Raw genomic sequence first — 16,930 nt, forward strand, 5'->3', positions numbered from 1 at the left:
TTTTCTTTTCTTCCGTCCCATTTCTTTCTTTTTGATCATGACCCGGGACCGAGCCATGACAGGCGATGGTCTCCTTCAACGATCGTCTCGTCTATGGAAATCTCGCGCCATGTTCAGTCGAAAATACACCCGCTACCTCTACGTTGTGGGGACGTTATTCGTCTTCTTCGTGGTCGCATTTGCCATCCCCCATGATCAGGTGAGAAACCCTGCTCCTGGCCCGATGGAAAGACGGGCGCCCGAGTCGCAGCCAGAGCAAGCGCAACCACAGCCAGGCCCTGCCCCGCGCAGGGGGCGAGCTGCGAGGCAGGTGAGGAAAGAAACACATCGGGGCCTTGAAAGGGGAGGTGTGTAACTCAAGCTAATCAGGGACCGCTCGCGTTCTTAGATCTGGTTGTCGCCGCAAGAACGTTTCTGGGAGGAGTACGAGTCCTATCCAAGGTCAGTTCATCATGCCAGTAACAGAAATCAAACAAAGAAAAATCAAAAGTCGAACCTCGATGCTGATTCCATCTGGACAGGATCTTTCCGACCTTGAAATCCACGGTGAAACGACTCATCGGCACCTCTTCCAACCCCAAACTCATCGATGATCCTCGATTGCCCAAGGGCTCCGGTCCATCTCGCAAAGTCTATCGCCCCTTCCCGGCATACGACAGTGAAGAATGGAAACAAAACCATCGTGGCACATTTCAGTCATGTGTCGGTCCGCGAGGGAAATTGCTCGTCGACAGTTTGGACGATCAGGTGACCGCCTATGAAGGTCTTCCAGAAGGTATGCTGAAGATCTTTGGTTCCTCCCCCTGTGGTCCCAGTGCAAAGCCAAAACTAACCGTGGTATCCCTTGGCAGGATTCCCCCCGACCTTGTTTGGCTCGCACGAAGCTATTGGTCTCGATGGCCGGATTTCCTTTGATCGCTACGGACGATATGGCGCCTACGGCTTCGGAGAAAACGAGGAGAATGTCGAGGGTTGGGTCAAGCCGAAACGCGTCAACTGGGATCTGGTCAACTGGGGGAGTCTCCAGCGTGATTGCCACGACCGCAATGCCGGCCGATTCTTGATGGAAGCCAAGGCGACGAACCCCATGAAACTCCCTGAAGCGCGCAGCGTTGTTTTGCTTCGTTCCTGGGTGGGAAGAGAATACACGGAAAACGACATGATCACCATTCGCTCCATCATCATGGAGCTTGCTCTCCATACTGGCGGAGAGTTCGAGGTCGTCTTACTGACCCAGGTCAAGGATGAAAGCATCAACCTCCAGGCCGAGGGCATGCGGGAACAGCTCCTGGCCGAGTACATCCCCCCGGAGTTCTGGGACATCACCGAGTTCTGGAACCAGCCGATGGTGAGAGAGCGTTACGGTCGATTGAATCCGGAGAAGACAGAGTAAGTGTCTTTTTGATAAGTTTTCCTGGAAGAAACAAAGAATGAAACTAATTCGCACCCAGTGTCCATCGTTCCCAGTGGCTGCCCGTCCAGTACTTCATGCTGAACCACCCGCATTTCGAATACGTCTGGAACTGGGAAGTGGATTCTCGGTGGACAGGCCACCTGTATGAATTCGTTGACAAGACGGCCGAATGGGGACGACGCCAACCCCGACGCGGAATGTGGGAACGCAACGAACGGTTCTATATCCCCAGCCACCATGGTGACTATGACAATGGGTTCCGACAGTTCGTCGACCAACAAACAACGATCGGGATTTGGGGTCCCATGGCATTGCCGCCTTTGGACGAAGGACACAAGCCTCCCGTGCCCAGAGGTCCCTCGCCACCGGTGCCCTTGCCTACCCAGGATAATTATGAGTGGGGTGTGGGCGAAGAGGCGGATGTACTCGGATTCCTTCCCTACTTCAATCCCCAAAACACCGATTGGGTGATCCGTCTCCAGGTCTACGGCTACCTCAAAGGCGACACCCCCCGAAGAGCCGGCTTGATCATCCACAATCGTCTCTCGCGACGACTCATCATGGCCATGGATCATGAAAACCTGGAAGGCCGGCACATGGGCTCTGAGATGTTTGCTCCGTCCACTGCGCTCATCCATGGTCTCAAGGCTCTCACCGTACCCCACCCGGTCTTTGCGGATCGGCTGTTGCCCGGCAATCGGGTGAGTCGTTGGTGGAATTCAGGCATCAATGGCCGCACTGGAAACACCCCGGACAGTCCGTTCTCATGGGGCCGTGAGTCTCGATTTACCGACGTCTCATGGTACTACCACTGCAACCTGCCTGGGCGACTATACTGGAATTTCATCGGGTGGGAGAAGGATGGCACTGGAGGTCCCGATGTAAGTGGCATTTCTATGCGTTTCCAGGAAACCAGTCCCCGCTAACCATATTACCCTTGACAGTATGAAAAGGTTCATGGGCGACATGTGTTACCCTCCATTCTATTCCATCCCATTAAAGATGTCACGCCTGAGGCAGACAGTACCGGCTACTACTTTGAAGCCGATACTGGGCTCGAAGCCAATCCTGAGGATGACGCATGAGACTTGTCTTTTCTGGGCACATTGTAACTTTTATTCGACTGTCTTTCTCCACGATATCATTTTCCCCATCCTCTGTCCTTTTTTTCTCTTTCTCTCCCTTTTACTCTTCTCCGTCTTTTATTTTTCTTTATTTTTCTCTAGGGATTGCTCTATACCACCTGTACATATTATTACGCATCAGCGAATCGAGATTCAAAACTATACATAGATGAAAACGATTGATTATTACTACAGCGTACTTGCATCTCAATCATAGATAAGAAATAGTCCTTGTCCTTGACCCCCTATATCCTGCCTTTTTCGGGCACTCTAGACTACCGCTGATTCTTATCACTTTTCGATATATATATATAACAGCTATGCTATGAAAAAGTTACTTGGCATGTAATTGATAAAGAGGGTATCTATTGATTTTCTATCTTCCTAATATAGTAAACAAAAAGTGTGCGATTGAAGGGAGCCTAAAGATATTTAGATTTTATACGCGGTCTATAGCCTTGCCAGTCTCGCAGCTCTAATCCTCTATGGGATTAGGAGATGATATATTTAGAATAGAGATGATTGGGACAAAAACAAAAATATAAAAACCATAGAGTGGGAATACGCCCTGTTCTACTATACGTAGATTGAGAGTCCTAATGCCTCATATGGGGCAATCCGAAGGGCCCTAGGCCAATGGCTACAGTCCTAAAACCGAGCACTCAAGCCCCGATACTCCGCTCGCAGTTTTGTTGACGATCCCTTGAGGAATCCCTGACGCTGACGCCGCGGGTGTCGGGACCCGACCTCCCGACCTCCGACCGTGTATCACTTCGCTCCCTACCTTGTTGATGCTGTAGAAAACATATATAAATGCCCTGCAGGATGTGGCTCTCGTCTGCATCCTCGTTTCTCTACAGAAATTCGAAAATTCACCATGTCTTTGCTGAGCGAATCTTTGTCGGCTCGAGTTCTTGTTAGCGGTCTCGTGGGACTGTATCTTCTGGTAATATACACATATCTGGACCCTCTTTCTAGATGGTTTTTTGTGTTTTGGTTCTTGTTTCCCTGAGACTAACATCGTTTTCTAGCGATTGATCTATCACCGATTAGCAAGCCCATTGTCGCGGATCCCTGGCCCCGAGATCTCCAGATGGACCAGCATCGTCTACATCTACTACTCGTTCCGGGGCCAAACCCCCAACTACATCCACCGCCTCCACGAACAATATGGTCAGTTATTGCCCTCGCATTCTTGGATTCCACCTAGAAATAGGGGGAACGTGCTGACCAGGGTTCATCACATTATAGGCCCCATTGTCCGCACGCACCCCGATCAGGTCGACATCTGTGACATCAGCGCCGCGAAAGAAATCTACAAAACCAACTCGCGATTTCTGAAATCGGAGTGGTATCAGAGACTGGTTCCTAACACCCAGAATGTTTTCAGCACAACCAACCCTCGCTTCCATGCCGCTCATCGGCGTCTGCTCGCGTCTCCGATCTCCGACTCTTCGCTGGCCCGTGTCGAGTCGCTGATTACAGACCGGGTGGAGCTGGCGATCGCCAGGATCGGCGAGGAATCTAAGAGTCGGGGCGTGGCCGACGTCTTCAAATGGTGGCTGTTTATGGCGACGGATATCATCGGCGAGCTGAGCTTTGGCGAGTCGTTCCGTATGCTCGAGCTGGGCAAGGTATGTTATCATGGCCTATGAACCCCAAGTGCCGCCCCTTCTTCAGCTTCATCAATGCTCATGCCGGGTATCCCAGAAAAACAAATATACCACCGACTTGGAATCGCTCTCGGGCTTGCAGCCAATACGCACAACATTCCCCTGGTTGGTTCAGTTGGCGAGTTATTTCCCTCTCCCGGTGGCGAAACAAGCCGCGGAGGCGGGCAAAAGAGTCGGCATGTATTCCCAGCAGTCCATTGACCGCTACCGGCGCCTCATCGCAGAGAATCCATCCGACCCCAAGCCAACGCTGTTCACCAAGCTGTTCGACACCGAGAAGAGTGGTTTCTCGTACGACGATATCCGCCAGGAGGCTCAAGGCTACATCGTCGCCGGCAGTGACACCACCGCCGTCACTCTGACCTATCTCACCCATGCCGTCTGCAAGGACAGCGCCGTGCGCGACCAACTCGCGGCCGAGGTGGCCGGTCTACCGGATCAGTTCACAGATCACGAGCTGAAGGAGCTGCCGTATCTCAGCCAGGTCATTACTGAGACCCTGCGCTTGTATACGGCTGTGCCTCTTGGTTTACCTCGAGCCGTGCCCCAGGAGGGAGCCCAGTTCAATGGATATGCCATTCCTGGGGGTACCACGGTGTCGACTCAGTCCTATAGTCTTCATCGCGACCCGACCATTTTTGCCGACCCCTACAGGTAAGGAAGAAGAAACATTCTTTTGGATATATCATGTCTCGAAGACTGACTGATCGATCGTTAGATTCAATCCCGAGAGATGGGCCAATCCCACCCAGGAGATGAAAGACGCTTCTCTGCCATTTGGTGGTGGATCGCGGAGTGAGTACAGCCTCGTTTACGCCCATCGATTTGTCTGGATTAGCTGACCCGTTTCTTTGTAGTCTGCTTGGGTATTCACCTTGCTCGCAGGGAGCTTCGTCTGGCGACTGCCCTCTTTTTCCGGGCTTTTCCTCATGCCCGAGTCTCTACCAAGGAAGGGATGAACGACGAGGAAATGAAGATGAAATCGTTCTTCTTAATGGCTCCTCAGGGACATCGGTGTCTGGTGGAGGTTTGAGACAGAGATATTGGCCGACATTGGTCTTTTTTTTTTGTTTGAATGGCGGTTTTCCAAGTCCACAAGTACTTTTTAGGTAGACAATTAATGAGATCACGATGGATAGCATTCGCAATTGTTAGGACATGACCAGTCCTGGATTTACCCCGAGCCAACCCCACGATCCCTTCCCCCTTTCAAATGCATTCTCCAACTGCATGACCCAATAATCGGTCATATCAATCTGCTGTGGTGTGGGGATTACCCCGGCCGAATGGACCATGGCAAGGCGATTGTGTGGAGAGCACCAAAGCTTCCTTGGCCCGAGTCTCGGGGAACCTCCATGACACCACTGAGGAACCTCGACGCATGCGGAAATGCGCTTTCTATGAACTGCGGTGGTCTGCCGTGTTTCACGGCCTCTCCACTCCTCTCCCCCGATGTGTGGCCTATCGCTATCGTCATCACGTCGATCATGCCGACTCCACACCCCCAGCTTCTCGGAATGTTGGAGTATCTCCCATTGCCGATCCCCCTCAAAAACTAGACCGAGCTTCGTGATGCTCGGCCATATATCTCGGTCGCTATTCGCAGAGAAATGGCCATACTCTCACTTTCTCTCCTTTGCTGTTTGCGTGGCCTAGAGCACCGCAGATTCAACTCCTCGATTTGATTTCCTCCTCAATTGAACCCTGCGAGAATGTCCAATGATCAAATTGACCCAGCCAAGCTGGAAGCAGGAGATACCAGCGGAACTGCTTCCAGCACCGCTTCGCAGCAGCACAACGTGCACTCGTTGCATCTGGACTACGGCCCGCTCGCCCACGTCAACACCGCGGAAACTCGCCTGCCACCATTTGGAGGCGAATTCCAGCCGGGCCTCTATCGCTCCCCCAAGCACCGCAAGGTCGCTAACCCAGCCCCGCTGGGTCTATGTGGATTCGCCTTGACGACCTTTGTGTTGGGCTGTATCAACATGAAAGCGCGGAATATCGCAGAGCCGAATATCTTCATCGGTGCGGCTTATTCTTATGGCGGCTTGATTCAGATTCTGTCGGGGATGTGGTATGTAACCTGCTTAAGAATACTTTCTGAAATATCAACATAGAAGAACTCGCTGACTCTTCCTAGGGAGATGGCTATTGGGAACACCTTTGGGGCTACGGCGTTGACCTCCTACGGTGGATTCTGGATCGCCATGGCCATCACCTTCACTCCGGGGGGATTCGAAATCCAGAATGAACTGATGAAAGCCGATCCTGACGGCTCGCTGGGCATGTTCTATGACTCCCTGGGGTTATTCTTAATGGTGTGTTCTCTCTGACCTTATTGATATACCCGAGTGAAAAAAAAAAGACTAATCCCAATCATTTCGGACAGGGTTGGTTTATATTTACCTTTCTCATGCTCCTCTGTACTGTCAAATCCACCATCGTGTTCTTCTCCCTCTTTCTGTCGGTCGATGTCACTTTTCTCATGCTGGGCACTGGGTACCTTCGTCGCAACGAGAAACAAGAGCCCAACGAGAAGATCCTTATGGCGGGCGGGTTCTTTGCACTGCTCGCCTCGTTCCTGGCATGGTGGGTTGCCTTTGCTGGTGTCGCAGACAACAGCAACAGCTTCTTTATTGTGCCCGTCTGGCATTTCCCCTGGTCTCCCAAGGGGAAGGAGAAAAGGCAAAAAGAATAACTGGCAAATTGATTGGAATAATAGTCTTCATCAATCAGGCTTGAAGGATCTACAGCTATAGATTTATAGTGCAATGCAGCAGAGTCAAGAGAAATAATTTCTAGTATTGTCTGGCCCTTTCACCAACCTCAATATCCCACTGAAGCCCCTCGCCCCTCAGCAAGGATTGGCACATGGGAAGTCTGAAACTCCTGGGCTAAATGCTGGCGCCAGTCGTCGCCCAAATCCTCACTGGCAAGCACGTCGATCTCCCGGAGTACTTCGTTGCTCACATCCATCCAGCACTTGTTTTGGGTCTTTTTCTCGTGCACCGACAACGGTGTGATATCAAACCTATGCCCAGCCCACTTTCCACGAGTGATGCGCAGCTGGCCCTCCAGTCCGCCATTAGACACTGACCAACAGATCCGAGAAATCAGAACCTCGGGGAACCCCAGCACATCAATCTGAGGCCCGCGCACAAACTCCCCCTTGAGAGCGATCACTTCCCCACGCACATACTCCTTGGTGGTCAGGTTGCGCAGCACCCACGGCTGGTCGCGCGGATAGAACTCTGAGATCTCGGGGCGTAGGCCCATCAGGATCTCCGCGCGGTCTGCTTTACTCATGGGGTGCTCCGCCTCGTACTGCTGGAACCAGCTCTGCAGTTGCTGTGACAGCGACGGTTCCCCGACTTGATGATATGTGTGTCCCAGCGCATACAAGTTCATTGGTTCACTGTGATGGGCCAGTGCCCTCATCGCCTTTTGTTCCGCTGCACTCCACAGGCCCGGGGGATAATCTCCAGGCTCCCCACAGTTCCCGACGCAGATGATCTGTTCACCGGCCCACGGCGCCAGCGAGGTGATGATATGGTCCTCGATATGGGAAAGCCCCACGGCCCAGAAATACCGGTTCGTCAGGCTCAGCCGCAAGACATCTTCGACGTTCGTGAGCCGGGCAAAGATGTGGTGGTGGATCTCCGACGGAAGGTCGTAGAGCGAGCCCGGACGAGGCACATTGGCGGTGCGCACAGCTTCCACTGCATTGTGATGTTCGATGCGAGCCGCCTTGCTGGAATGGTTCTGCGGAAGGCCGTTCTTGCGTGGCCGCTTCGTGCACTCGAAATCGTCGTCTTCGTCCTCGACGTTCTCCCCCGGAATCACCTCCACGTGTTCATGACTGCAGCGGGATGTCAGCTCACATCATGTCCCTGACTTAATATTTCTTCATTTCCTGGTATTCTACAGACCCGTGCGCCATTAGCGGAACCGCCAAGAGCGGCACCAACGCTGAGGCTTTCCCCCGGAGCAGGCATTCGTCCAATCTGCCTAGATCTGCAGTACTTTCTTTGCGCCGTGGCGCAATGATTCTCCAGTATTGATTCATGGCGTGGTATATTCCCACTAGGCCGAGATGGCTTGATTGTTCGGCCTACATATGGCCCGCATGACCCGCAGGGCAGATGCGAAGATGGCATCTCTCACGTCAGGCATACGTATACTCGACAAAACACACTTCAGATGGCCAAGAAATATCCCATAGGGCATGCATAATTAGAGATTCTCCATAGATCCGCTAACCTACGCTTCGCTCAGGAGACTTTGGAAGATATAGTAGAGAATAAGAATTAGATCGAAATGGCTTATTAACTACATTGTATCCTATTTAAGAGGCTTTATTCTTTATTAAATATATAGATGGCTATTTTACTACTACTACTACTACTACTACTACTACTACTACTACTACTACTACTACTACTACTACTACTACTACTACTACTACTACTACTACTACTACTACTACTACTACTACTACTACTACTTGATTGATATTTTTTCTCTCTTAAATTAATTAATTAATTCTATCTATTTTCTAATCTTTTATTTAATCTATTTTTTAGAATTCTCTTTTTCCTCTCTCTCTCTCTTTTTTTTTAAGATAAATATTTATGACTATAGGCTTTTAAAGATTAGGAGATTACATAGGAGGCAGCTAAGTTGAATCCTACCACTTCTCAACGACCTACTTCACATCTTTTTATATTATTAAATCTCCGAGCATACATATAAGTAGTAAGCCCAATGTTTTTAGCCCCAAATCAATCCTTTGCTCCCGCTTACTTTCTCCGATGAGAGCTCTTCTCGATGCCAGCAATCTCTTCATGATGAGTCGCAATGGGCGACATCCTATGGACATCAGAGGGCTGCCTTACATGTCGAAAGCGCAAAATCAAGGGGCGTATCTGGCTTCCCACAACGCCTCTTACAATGCCGCCCCTGCATGCTAAAAAGGGATTAGAAAAAGGATGAGAAAATAGAGATAAAAGAATAGAGCTAAAAAATTAATAAAATAATAGTAATAGTAATATAATAGTTATTTATGTATTCAGTAAAGAATAAAACCTCTTAAATAGGATAGAATTTAGTGAATAAGCCCTTTGGATCTAACTTTTATTCTCTACTATACCTTTCAAAGCTGCCTAAGCGAAGCGAAGGCCTGCGGCTTGTAAATCTTATAAATATGATTGTAAGTGTAAATCAAAAAATAATATGAAGATAAATTGCTTATGTCAGAACATGGTGTGCCAATAGCGAAAAAGTTGATGTGTCCCTATCAACACCCAGTATCCGAGAAAGAAGTTATATCAGCTGTATCATAAGTTGGATCTCAACCACGATTCCTACAACCACTCAAGAGCATTGTATTTATCAAATCAAAGACCAATCATCCTGCAAGAGCTGACCAGTTTCTTTGATTGTGTCATTCTATTTTCGGTTCTCCGCCGTGTCTCATGTAATCCTCGACTCGGCCTGCACAGCACTCTCCCCGACAAAGGAACAAAGGACATTCGCAGCCTGGCTTTCACACACACAGACCAGTCTCCACCGGCTCCTATTTCTTCTCGAGTCCAGGCCCTCGAGCCCCTCAGTGGGACAGTCCACACACTAGCCCAAGGCCACCACTGAAAAAGAGGATATCAAAGCCGTTTCACCAACACTACCGAGGGTGGATCGCAGCGCAGGATTCAAAAGAACCGTTCAAGCCAACCCTACATCACATGCTAGGCTGTCCTCCAGTCTCCAAGGCTACAAATCCTTTTTGTCATAGCGGATCCACAGATATTGTCCAGACTTTTCGATGGCTTTTAATCCACAACTTTGCAACAAAAAAAAATATCATTCACCTCCCGAGTCATTGTTTTTGCCATGCCGGAGAAAACAGGAAGAGAATTGTAGTCCAAAAGGTACCCGCCACCACCGCGTCACTTTTTCACTTGGCCATGAAGGTATCTTCAGGGCTCCTTTTTCTTTTCCGTGCCATAAGCAGCCCCATTCGGCCCATGGATTTTCTTGGCTGCAAAATGGGGTGGCCAGGGGGCTTATTTATGATTGGCTGTGCCCTGCCAAGCCCAGGGGCAGTGTATTATGATTGGCTGATAGACTCCACATTTCCCACCAATGGCAATGCTTTGTCGCTTGGCCCTGGCCCAGCCTGAGGACGTCCGTGGTGCGGCCAAATTCAATCCTCGCCGAGTCACGCTTCTTTCAAACTGGAGAGAGAGAGAGAGAGTGTGTGTGTGTGTGTAACCAGCTCATCAGCTTCATCGAGAATATGGCAAGTCACTATCGAAAACACCTTGGATATCTCTGCACATTCTGTTGCAACAAAGTCGGCGCTTAAACGGACGCTAAGACGAGCGGTTCGTTGTTTAATGCTCCCTGGCGACGAAGTGGCCCACTATGCTGGGTCTCCGATCTTCTCTTGGGGGCCACAATTTCAGGTTGCGCCTTCTCTCGACTCGCGTCCAGACTCTGTTAGGGGAGAGAAAAAAGGGAAAAAAAAAAAAAAAGTGGTCTATGTGACCAAGCCCGAATGACATCGCCAAGTCTGATTCCTCAGGATTTTTCTTTGGATTCCGTCATGGCTTTGGCCACCCTTCAGAAAAAGAAAGGAAAAAAGTATATCTTGGAGCCACTCTGAATTTGCCTCTTTTTCGGCCTGTCGGGGAAACGCGGGGACCGCCTCTCCCGAAATATGAAGCGTGAAGAGATCACTGGGAAGCCGCCCAAGCTCAGGAACCGCTGGGCGCCATGTCAATCGACCGCGTGTGCCATGGACCACGTCGGCAGCCCCTTCGGCAGGGCTGCGGCCCCCAATGACGAATTCCCTCGATTCTATAACATCCAGCCAGACCATGGCTGGACGCTGACTGACACCATGGCCAATGATACTGGTCGCCGTTGGTCAACCTCTGGGGGAACCAGGGAAACAAAGTCTTCCCTCAACGCTCGTTCCAATCGTCATGGCGCGTAGACCCGCATCTACCGGGTCCCATTCAAGCCACACGTCAAATCCATGACCTCGACCCATCTGGAACCCATGGGCATACGAGTCCTTTCCTCTCTTTGAGCCCTGGTGTGCCTCAGCGCCTCCGGCTTTCTTTCCATGGATGGCATGCCCAGGTACCAGGCACCGTGGATCGGGTCTTTGCTAGGGTTTGACGAGGCAAGCGTGCCTGGAACACAGAAGATTCTGTTTCTGAAGGTATTTATATCCGGGAAAGGTCCTGTCTCATCGTTTTTTCTTTGAAGTATCACACACACTCTCTACCTTTCTTTCTGTCTTTACAGGGAAGTTCCTACTTCTGTCATTCCTTCTCGTTGTCTTTTCAATCCAACCAAGACACTCTCTTCTTTGATATAACCTCCGGTTTCTCACCAAGTCAATCATTTTTCTTGGACCAAAATCAAAATGCAATTTTCTAAGTCTCTTCTGCTGCTGGCAGCTCTCACCACCGGCACTCTGGCCCGCCCGCAGGGCTTCGAGCGTCGCCAGACTACTGGGACATCCTCTTCGTCGCCGTCGTCCTCGTCCTCGGGCTCCAACGGTGACTGGACGTCGACGCCGTCCGCCGGCCAGGCCTCGTCCTCCGGCTTCGGCGGCCACACCGACTCCTCGGGCAACGGCGTGACGTACGCCGGCAACGTCGGCAACCCGTATGGCAGCAACATCATTGAGATTTCGTCGTCGGACGCCAGCAAGTACAAGTACGTTGCGCAGTTCCAGGGCTCCAGCTCGGACGACTGGACCGTCGCCGTCTTCAACAAGTACGGCCCGGACAACAAGATGGACGGCTGGTACGGCAATGCCGTCAAGACCTTCTCGCTGGCCGCCGGCGAGACCAAGTACATTGCCTTCGACGACGACTCGCAGGGCGGCTGGGCCGCCGCCAAGGGCGACAAGATCCCCACCGACGGCAGCGGCGGCTACGCCTCCACCTGGGGTGAATTCGACTTCGGCTCGTCCGGTAACTCGGGCTGGTCCGGCTTCGACGTCTCGGCTATCGCGGCCCAGAAGGCCGGCCTCGAGGTCCAGGGCATGAAGATCTGCGATGCTCTGTCCAAGACTTGCTCTTCCATCACCCCCAACGCTGCCTCCGTCGACAATGCCTACACCGCCGCCCAGACCGACGTCGGTGGCATTGGCGGCAACCTCTCCGGCGATGCTGTCCGTCTTGCCGTCACCCTGGACTACAGCGGCTAAGCCGTTTTTTGCTTTCTCTTCTCTTCTCTTCTCTTCTCTTCTCTTCTTTTTTTCCCCCATGAAAGATGGACTTTTATCTTTTTTTGCTCTGTTTTCATTTGCGGGTTTCGGCCTAAAAGAGTTGTCGGGGGTGATCTATATACCCAGGTTTCATTTTTCTTGGTGTATAGATTTAGAGACTGGGCTGGCCCCCTTTTGTGATCATTCAATATACCATATTCGTTCTCAACCTTGATTTTTCCCTGGTTAGTGTATTTTCTCCTTTGGACGTAAACACCGAGATGAGTACAAGTGGCGTCCATGACCGCATCATTGCATACGCAATGCCGCACTACGCTAGATGACGCCACGCACGATGGGGCTGTCGCAAAAACATGCAAAGCGACATGCATGAAGCGAACAAAAACAAGAGCAATGAAATATCGTTACGACACTCGATTCCGAGATCCATTCATCACAAAACTAACAAATTTCATTACTGGCAGGGGTCGTATCCGCTGATGACAACAAAATCGCACGCCTAGGGGATATATCTCTTTGCTTACTTCTGTCGCGGGCTCACCAGACCATAAAACTCCAGCGGCTTAATACTGAACGCGCCGTTGGAGTGCAGGTCGTAGTTGGGATCCGCCAGCTCAAAGGTCACCTCCTTGAGGATACTGGCCAGCGTAAAGAACGACCACCGCCATGCCCACAGCTTGCCGATGCACTCGCGCTTGCCGTTGCCGAAGCCCTTCTTGGCCGCCGCCGGCAGCTGGTCCCACTTCTCGCCCAGGACCCGCTCGGGCTTGAACGCCTCCGGGTCCTCGAAGACGGCTGGGTCGCGATTGACCGAGTTCAGGATCGCGATCATGGCCTGGTCGTGCGGCACCTGGTACTCGCCGCCGGCGAGCAGGATCGGGCTCTTGTCCTTGGACGGGATGGGCTCGATGTTGAAGCCCGGTGCCGTGGCCGAGAGCCGGATCGATTCGCGCAGGATCGCCTCGACGTAGTTCAGCTGCGGGAGGTGCGCCAGCTCGATCTTGCCGTTGGGTCCGACCACCGAGTCGAGCTCCTCGCACGCTTTAGTGATCGCGGCCGGGTTCTGTGTCAGGTAGTACAAGGCGTAGGAGATCAAGTTGGGTGCGGTCGCGGCGCCAATGAAGATAGAGATGATTTCGTCAATGACTTGCGACTCCTTGAGCTTTTCGCCGGTCTCGGGGTCCGTGCCGTTGAGCAGTGCATCCAGCATATCTTTGCGAGCCGTCTCCGGCTTTTCCCTTCGAGTCTTGATCACATCGGCCGCGAAGTTGCGCATCGTCTTGGTGTCCTTCTCGAACCGACGACCATACACGAGCCAGTTCAGCAGTTTCGGCCGCGTAGGTCGCTTCATCGCCTCCATGGTTGCTCCGTCTATGGCCTTGAGCATGGGCGGCTCAGTGCCCTCCAAAACGTGGACGCGCTGGTTGAAAAAGCTCTGCATGCAGGACGCCAGCAGCAGCCGGTCCAGGTCGTTCGTGAGCAACACCTTCTTCTTGGACCCCGACGTCCATTTCTTGGTCAGGTCGGGGATCACCTCCGCCATGTCGTTGAAGAGGTTATCAGTGGCGGACTGAGTCAATTGCGGCATCATGATCCGATGCGCGATGCCCCAGCTCTTCTCGTTGTCATAGGCTGTAAACAGACTGTCGTGCACAGAATACCGGATCTCCACAACAGGGCCTGTGACACACTTGCGGAATCGCTTCTGGTCGCAGATTTCCTCCAGGAGGGCGACACTGCCGACGAAGACGATTTGCGTGCCCAGCGCATTGATTTTGAAAATGGGACCTGTCGAACGTTAATTAACCCAAATAATTTCCGACATAACTAATCATAAACAATATCGCAACTCACCATATTGCTTAGCCAGCTTGTTCAGCGAGTTCCATGTCTCATTAGGGTTGACGTCAAACACATTGCCCAGGAGCGGCACGCCGGGTGGCTGTGGAATCTCGGTAGGCATGCTCAACGCGATATATCACTAGTATTATAGTGTATACAGCTGGAGTTTTAAAACCAGAGAGTAAAGAAAGAGAAATTCCAGCCAGAGCTTGCACCGCATGGGTGGGGTGGGCAGGCTTAAAAAAAATTCCATCTTCAGCTACCACCAATCTTGCAGGTTGGCATGGACACCCGATCGACAGATCGTGTTGACTCCGTTCATTGGAGCGAGAGGGGATCTGGCAATGTGTCTCCATCGTTCACCCACAAGTTCGGGCTAGCTGAAGAGATCAGCACGATTGCGATGTAATAGCGCAGATTGGCGGCTGCCGATCCCACTTGGATAGGTAATGCATCAGACCATCTGCAGCCATCTGGGTCCCAAGTCGCGCACTACGGGCTGTAGTGCGACCACCGAGGGGGCAATGGGGTTCATCACAATTGTCAGCTGCAGACTTTTTTGTCAGGGTCGCACGCTGTTCGGTTCCATTCGTCTCCACGCATCCTGACCGCTCCCCTGTGTCGCGTTGCCTCGGCCGTGATGACCGTGCGAAAGGTGATTGGCACTGACACACAAGGACAGAAAGAAGAAAGTAAACAATGATAATCCCTCGGTGGCTGTCAGCTCTGAGCTCGGGCTCGAGTGGGTCCATGGTTGCTGTGAAATTGACATCATGTTGATGGCCCATCCGAGAGACCCAACAAAACCCCCCTGTTTATTTTGTCAAAGCCCGGATGGAGCTTGCTCGCATCCTGCAGGGATCTCAATCATGGCCCATCCGTACCCATACCCACCTATCCCCGCCAACTGTGTGGATCGTCGGGAGCCACTGTCACCGGGATCCCTCCACTCGCCCAGGGAGTTGAACTTGGTCCCCAGTCAGGCTTCCCTCTCTCTTCGATTTCAGCTCTTCTTTGTATGAATCCAATCGTAGTATTGTCCATACTGACACTCGTTCTTCGTGCCGGGGTGGTTCAGAAACGAAATCGGACGAGTGGGGCGCTAAAGAGGTAGCCGCCGCCAGAGCGCTGCAAGAACCCACCGTGACTCTCGGCAATGAACGACTGCATCGCACACACCACCGCTCGCTGGCACCCTGTCCCTTCGTGTACGAAGCAACCGAGGACGATGGCAAGAAAATCTGGGTGGTGAGCATCGGGCCCAACGTGCCGGTGTACGACACGCATGCCGGGGGCCGCGAAATCCACATCCACCCGGAATATTTGCTGCCGCAGCTGTCCAAGGTGTATAGCGGCAGTCGTGAGGACCCTCTGCGGCGTCGGATCAATCCGCGGAGGTTTCTTGCGGAGTCTGATCTGGAGCTCCTACGTCGCTTTTTCCCATCGGCCATCGGGGTCAGATTGCTGATCGCAGGGTTTGTCATTGTTTTGTTCCGGAACCGCAAGGACATCGAGGCGTCATGGCTCGAGGGATGTGTGCCCTCGTTTGGACTTATGCGGCTGGGGTATGATGTTGCCGTTCATTATCCAGCCAAGACGGTGGTCGACAGTGGGAATGGCGTGGCGGTTTCGCCCGAACAGCGAGATTCGATAACACCCTTGGGCCTTAAGCTTAAGTTTCCAGATGGGTCGCAGGGAGTTATAGTCCCAACCCATGCTTTTGTTAATATTAAGACTCCCCAGGGGAATAGCGCGCACAAGGACGCCAGCTGGGTGGCCAAAACCAAGTCAACCTTTTCCAAGGCGACCGCGGCCAAGGCAAAGAACTGTGTCATAAAAGGGTCAACAGGAAACTCGCCGCTGGGGAAAAGCGTGTGGTTTGTTCAAGACCCCGTCGAGGTAGGTGATGCGATCGATGAGTCTGCCAGGTCTCACGGTTAAAATTGTGCTGTAGAAAATCGGAACTGTCACCGCAACCTACGATCACCATATCGCACAGTCTCCCACGTTTCCTCAGACCATCGACCATGACACGTCGATTGTCACTGGAGATCATCTGCCCCGAGTCTCGAATCCTTCACGGGCACCAAGGATCGTCGGCTGGGGTGATTATCGCGAAGCCTTGGACGGTCACTTCGCCTTCGCCATGGCCCTCAGTGCGACGACGGACCATCCCAAGGAAAGGAAACGCATAGACATGTTTGGAACGCTACAGAAAGCAATCGTCGAAGGCACAGAGTATCTGTGGGACAGGAAATCTCGCACCCAGTCATCCAGCATCATTTGGCGAGCTATGCATGACGGCACGGATATGGAGGGATTGTCGGGTTCGCTGCTTTGCCTGGGACAACCGACTGATCCTAAGTGTCGTGCGGTCCTGATGAAGCACTGGGAAACCCCGATCTGCCCCCAGCATTTTGACGTGACGGATCTCGCGTCCGCTAGGGGTGATGTGTCGTGGTCTAGCATCAAAGGCGGATTCCTCCTTCCCCAGGATGTCCGGAATGCTGAAATTCTTTGCGAAAGCGAGGATTCATCGCCGGCCCCACGAGACGAGCAGACCTGGGACATCGAGTATTTTTAACATGGTTAATCTCTGTATATACAATGTACGGTCGGTGAGTGC

General features: G+C 52.0%; 8 protein-coding genes across 8 annotated transcripts; 6 read left to right on the plus strand and 2 right to left on the minus strand.

Moving 5' to 3' along the window:
* Positions 1-109: 109 nt before the first annotated feature.
* Positions 110-2,499, plus strand: NUU61_003647 (DUF3405 domain-containing protein; the record flags this gene model as incomplete). The annotated part of the gene is made up of 6 exons (XM_056654229.1): positions 110-310; positions 389-441; positions 522-775; positions 852-1,389; positions 1,452-2,295; positions 2,359-2,499. 6 exons carry the CDS (start codon positions 110-112, stop codon positions 2,497-2,499), a joined length of 2,031 nt encoding a protein of 676 aa, XP_056512256.1.
* Positions 2,500-3,415: 916 nt separating this feature from the next.
* Positions 3,416-5,244, plus strand: NUU61_003648 (cytochrome P450; the record flags this gene model as incomplete). The annotated part of the gene is made up of 6 exons (XM_056654230.1): positions 3,416-3,484; positions 3,570-3,711; positions 3,790-4,172; positions 4,249-4,865; positions 4,930-5,006; positions 5,069-5,244. The coding sequence occupies 6 exons, from the start codon at positions 3,416-3,418 to the stop codon at positions 5,242-5,244; spliced, it is 1,464 nt and encodes a 487-aa protein (XP_056512257.1).
* Positions 5,245-5,923: 679 nt separating this feature from the next.
* On the plus strand, positions 5,924-6,912 carry NUU61_003649 (acetate uptake transporter family protein; the record flags this gene model as incomplete). The annotated part of the gene is made up of 3 exons (XM_056654231.1): positions 5,924-6,288; positions 6,355-6,532; positions 6,604-6,912. The coding sequence occupies 3 exons, from the start codon at positions 5,924-5,926 to the stop codon at positions 6,910-6,912; spliced, it is 852 nt and encodes a 283-aa protein (XP_056512258.1).
* A 128-nt stretch (positions 6,913-7,040) lies between these two features.
* NUU61_003650 (F-box protein) lies at positions 7,041-8,280 on the minus strand (the record flags this gene model as incomplete). The annotated part of the gene is made up of 2 exons (XM_056654232.1): positions 7,041-8,073; positions 8,144-8,280. 2 exons carry the CDS (start codon positions 8,278-8,280, stop codon positions 7,041-7,043), a joined length of 1,170 nt encoding a protein of 389 aa, XP_056512259.1.
* A 2,652-nt stretch (positions 8,281-10,932) lies between these two features.
* NUU61_003651 (uncharacterized protein) lies at positions 10,933-11,211 on the plus strand (the record flags this gene model as incomplete). Its single annotated transcript, XM_056654233.1, has 1 exon — positions 10,933-11,211. The coding sequence occupies one exon, from the start codon at positions 10,933-10,935 to the stop codon at positions 11,209-11,211; it is 279 nt and encodes a 92-aa protein (XP_056512260.1).
* Positions 11,212-11,649: 438 nt separating this feature from the next.
* NUU61_003652 (putative allergen) lies at positions 11,650-12,441 on the plus strand (the record flags this gene model as incomplete). The annotated part of the gene is made up of 1 exon (XM_056654234.1): positions 11,650-12,441. One exon carries the CDS (start codon positions 11,650-11,652, stop codon positions 12,439-12,441), a length of 792 nt encoding a protein of 263 aa, XP_056512261.1.
* Positions 12,442-12,982: 541 nt separating this feature from the next.
* Positions 12,983-14,425, minus strand: NUU61_003653 (uncharacterized protein; the record flags this gene model as incomplete). The annotated part of the gene is made up of 2 exons (XM_056654235.1): positions 12,983-14,250; positions 14,317-14,425. 2 exons carry the CDS (start codon positions 14,423-14,425, stop codon positions 12,983-12,985), a joined length of 1,377 nt encoding a protein of 458 aa, XP_056512262.1.
* A 748-nt stretch (positions 14,426-15,173) lies between these two features.
* NUU61_003654 (uncharacterized protein) lies at positions 15,174-16,888 on the plus strand (the record flags this gene model as incomplete). The annotated part of the gene is made up of 3 exons (XM_056654236.1): positions 15,174-15,282; positions 15,383-16,203; positions 16,259-16,888. 3 exons carry the CDS (start codon positions 15,174-15,176, stop codon positions 16,886-16,888), a joined length of 1,560 nt encoding a protein of 519 aa, XP_056512263.1.
* Positions 16,889-16,930: the final 42 nt, after the last annotated feature.

This window comes from Penicillium alfredii (assembly GCF_028826965.1).
Source record: "Penicillium alfredii strain IBT 34128 chromosome Unknown utg000005l_segment0_segment0, whole genome shotgun sequence".
Taxonomy (NCBI): Eukaryota; Fungi; Ascomycota; class Eurotiomycetes; order Eurotiales; family Aspergillaceae; genus Penicillium; species Penicillium alfredii.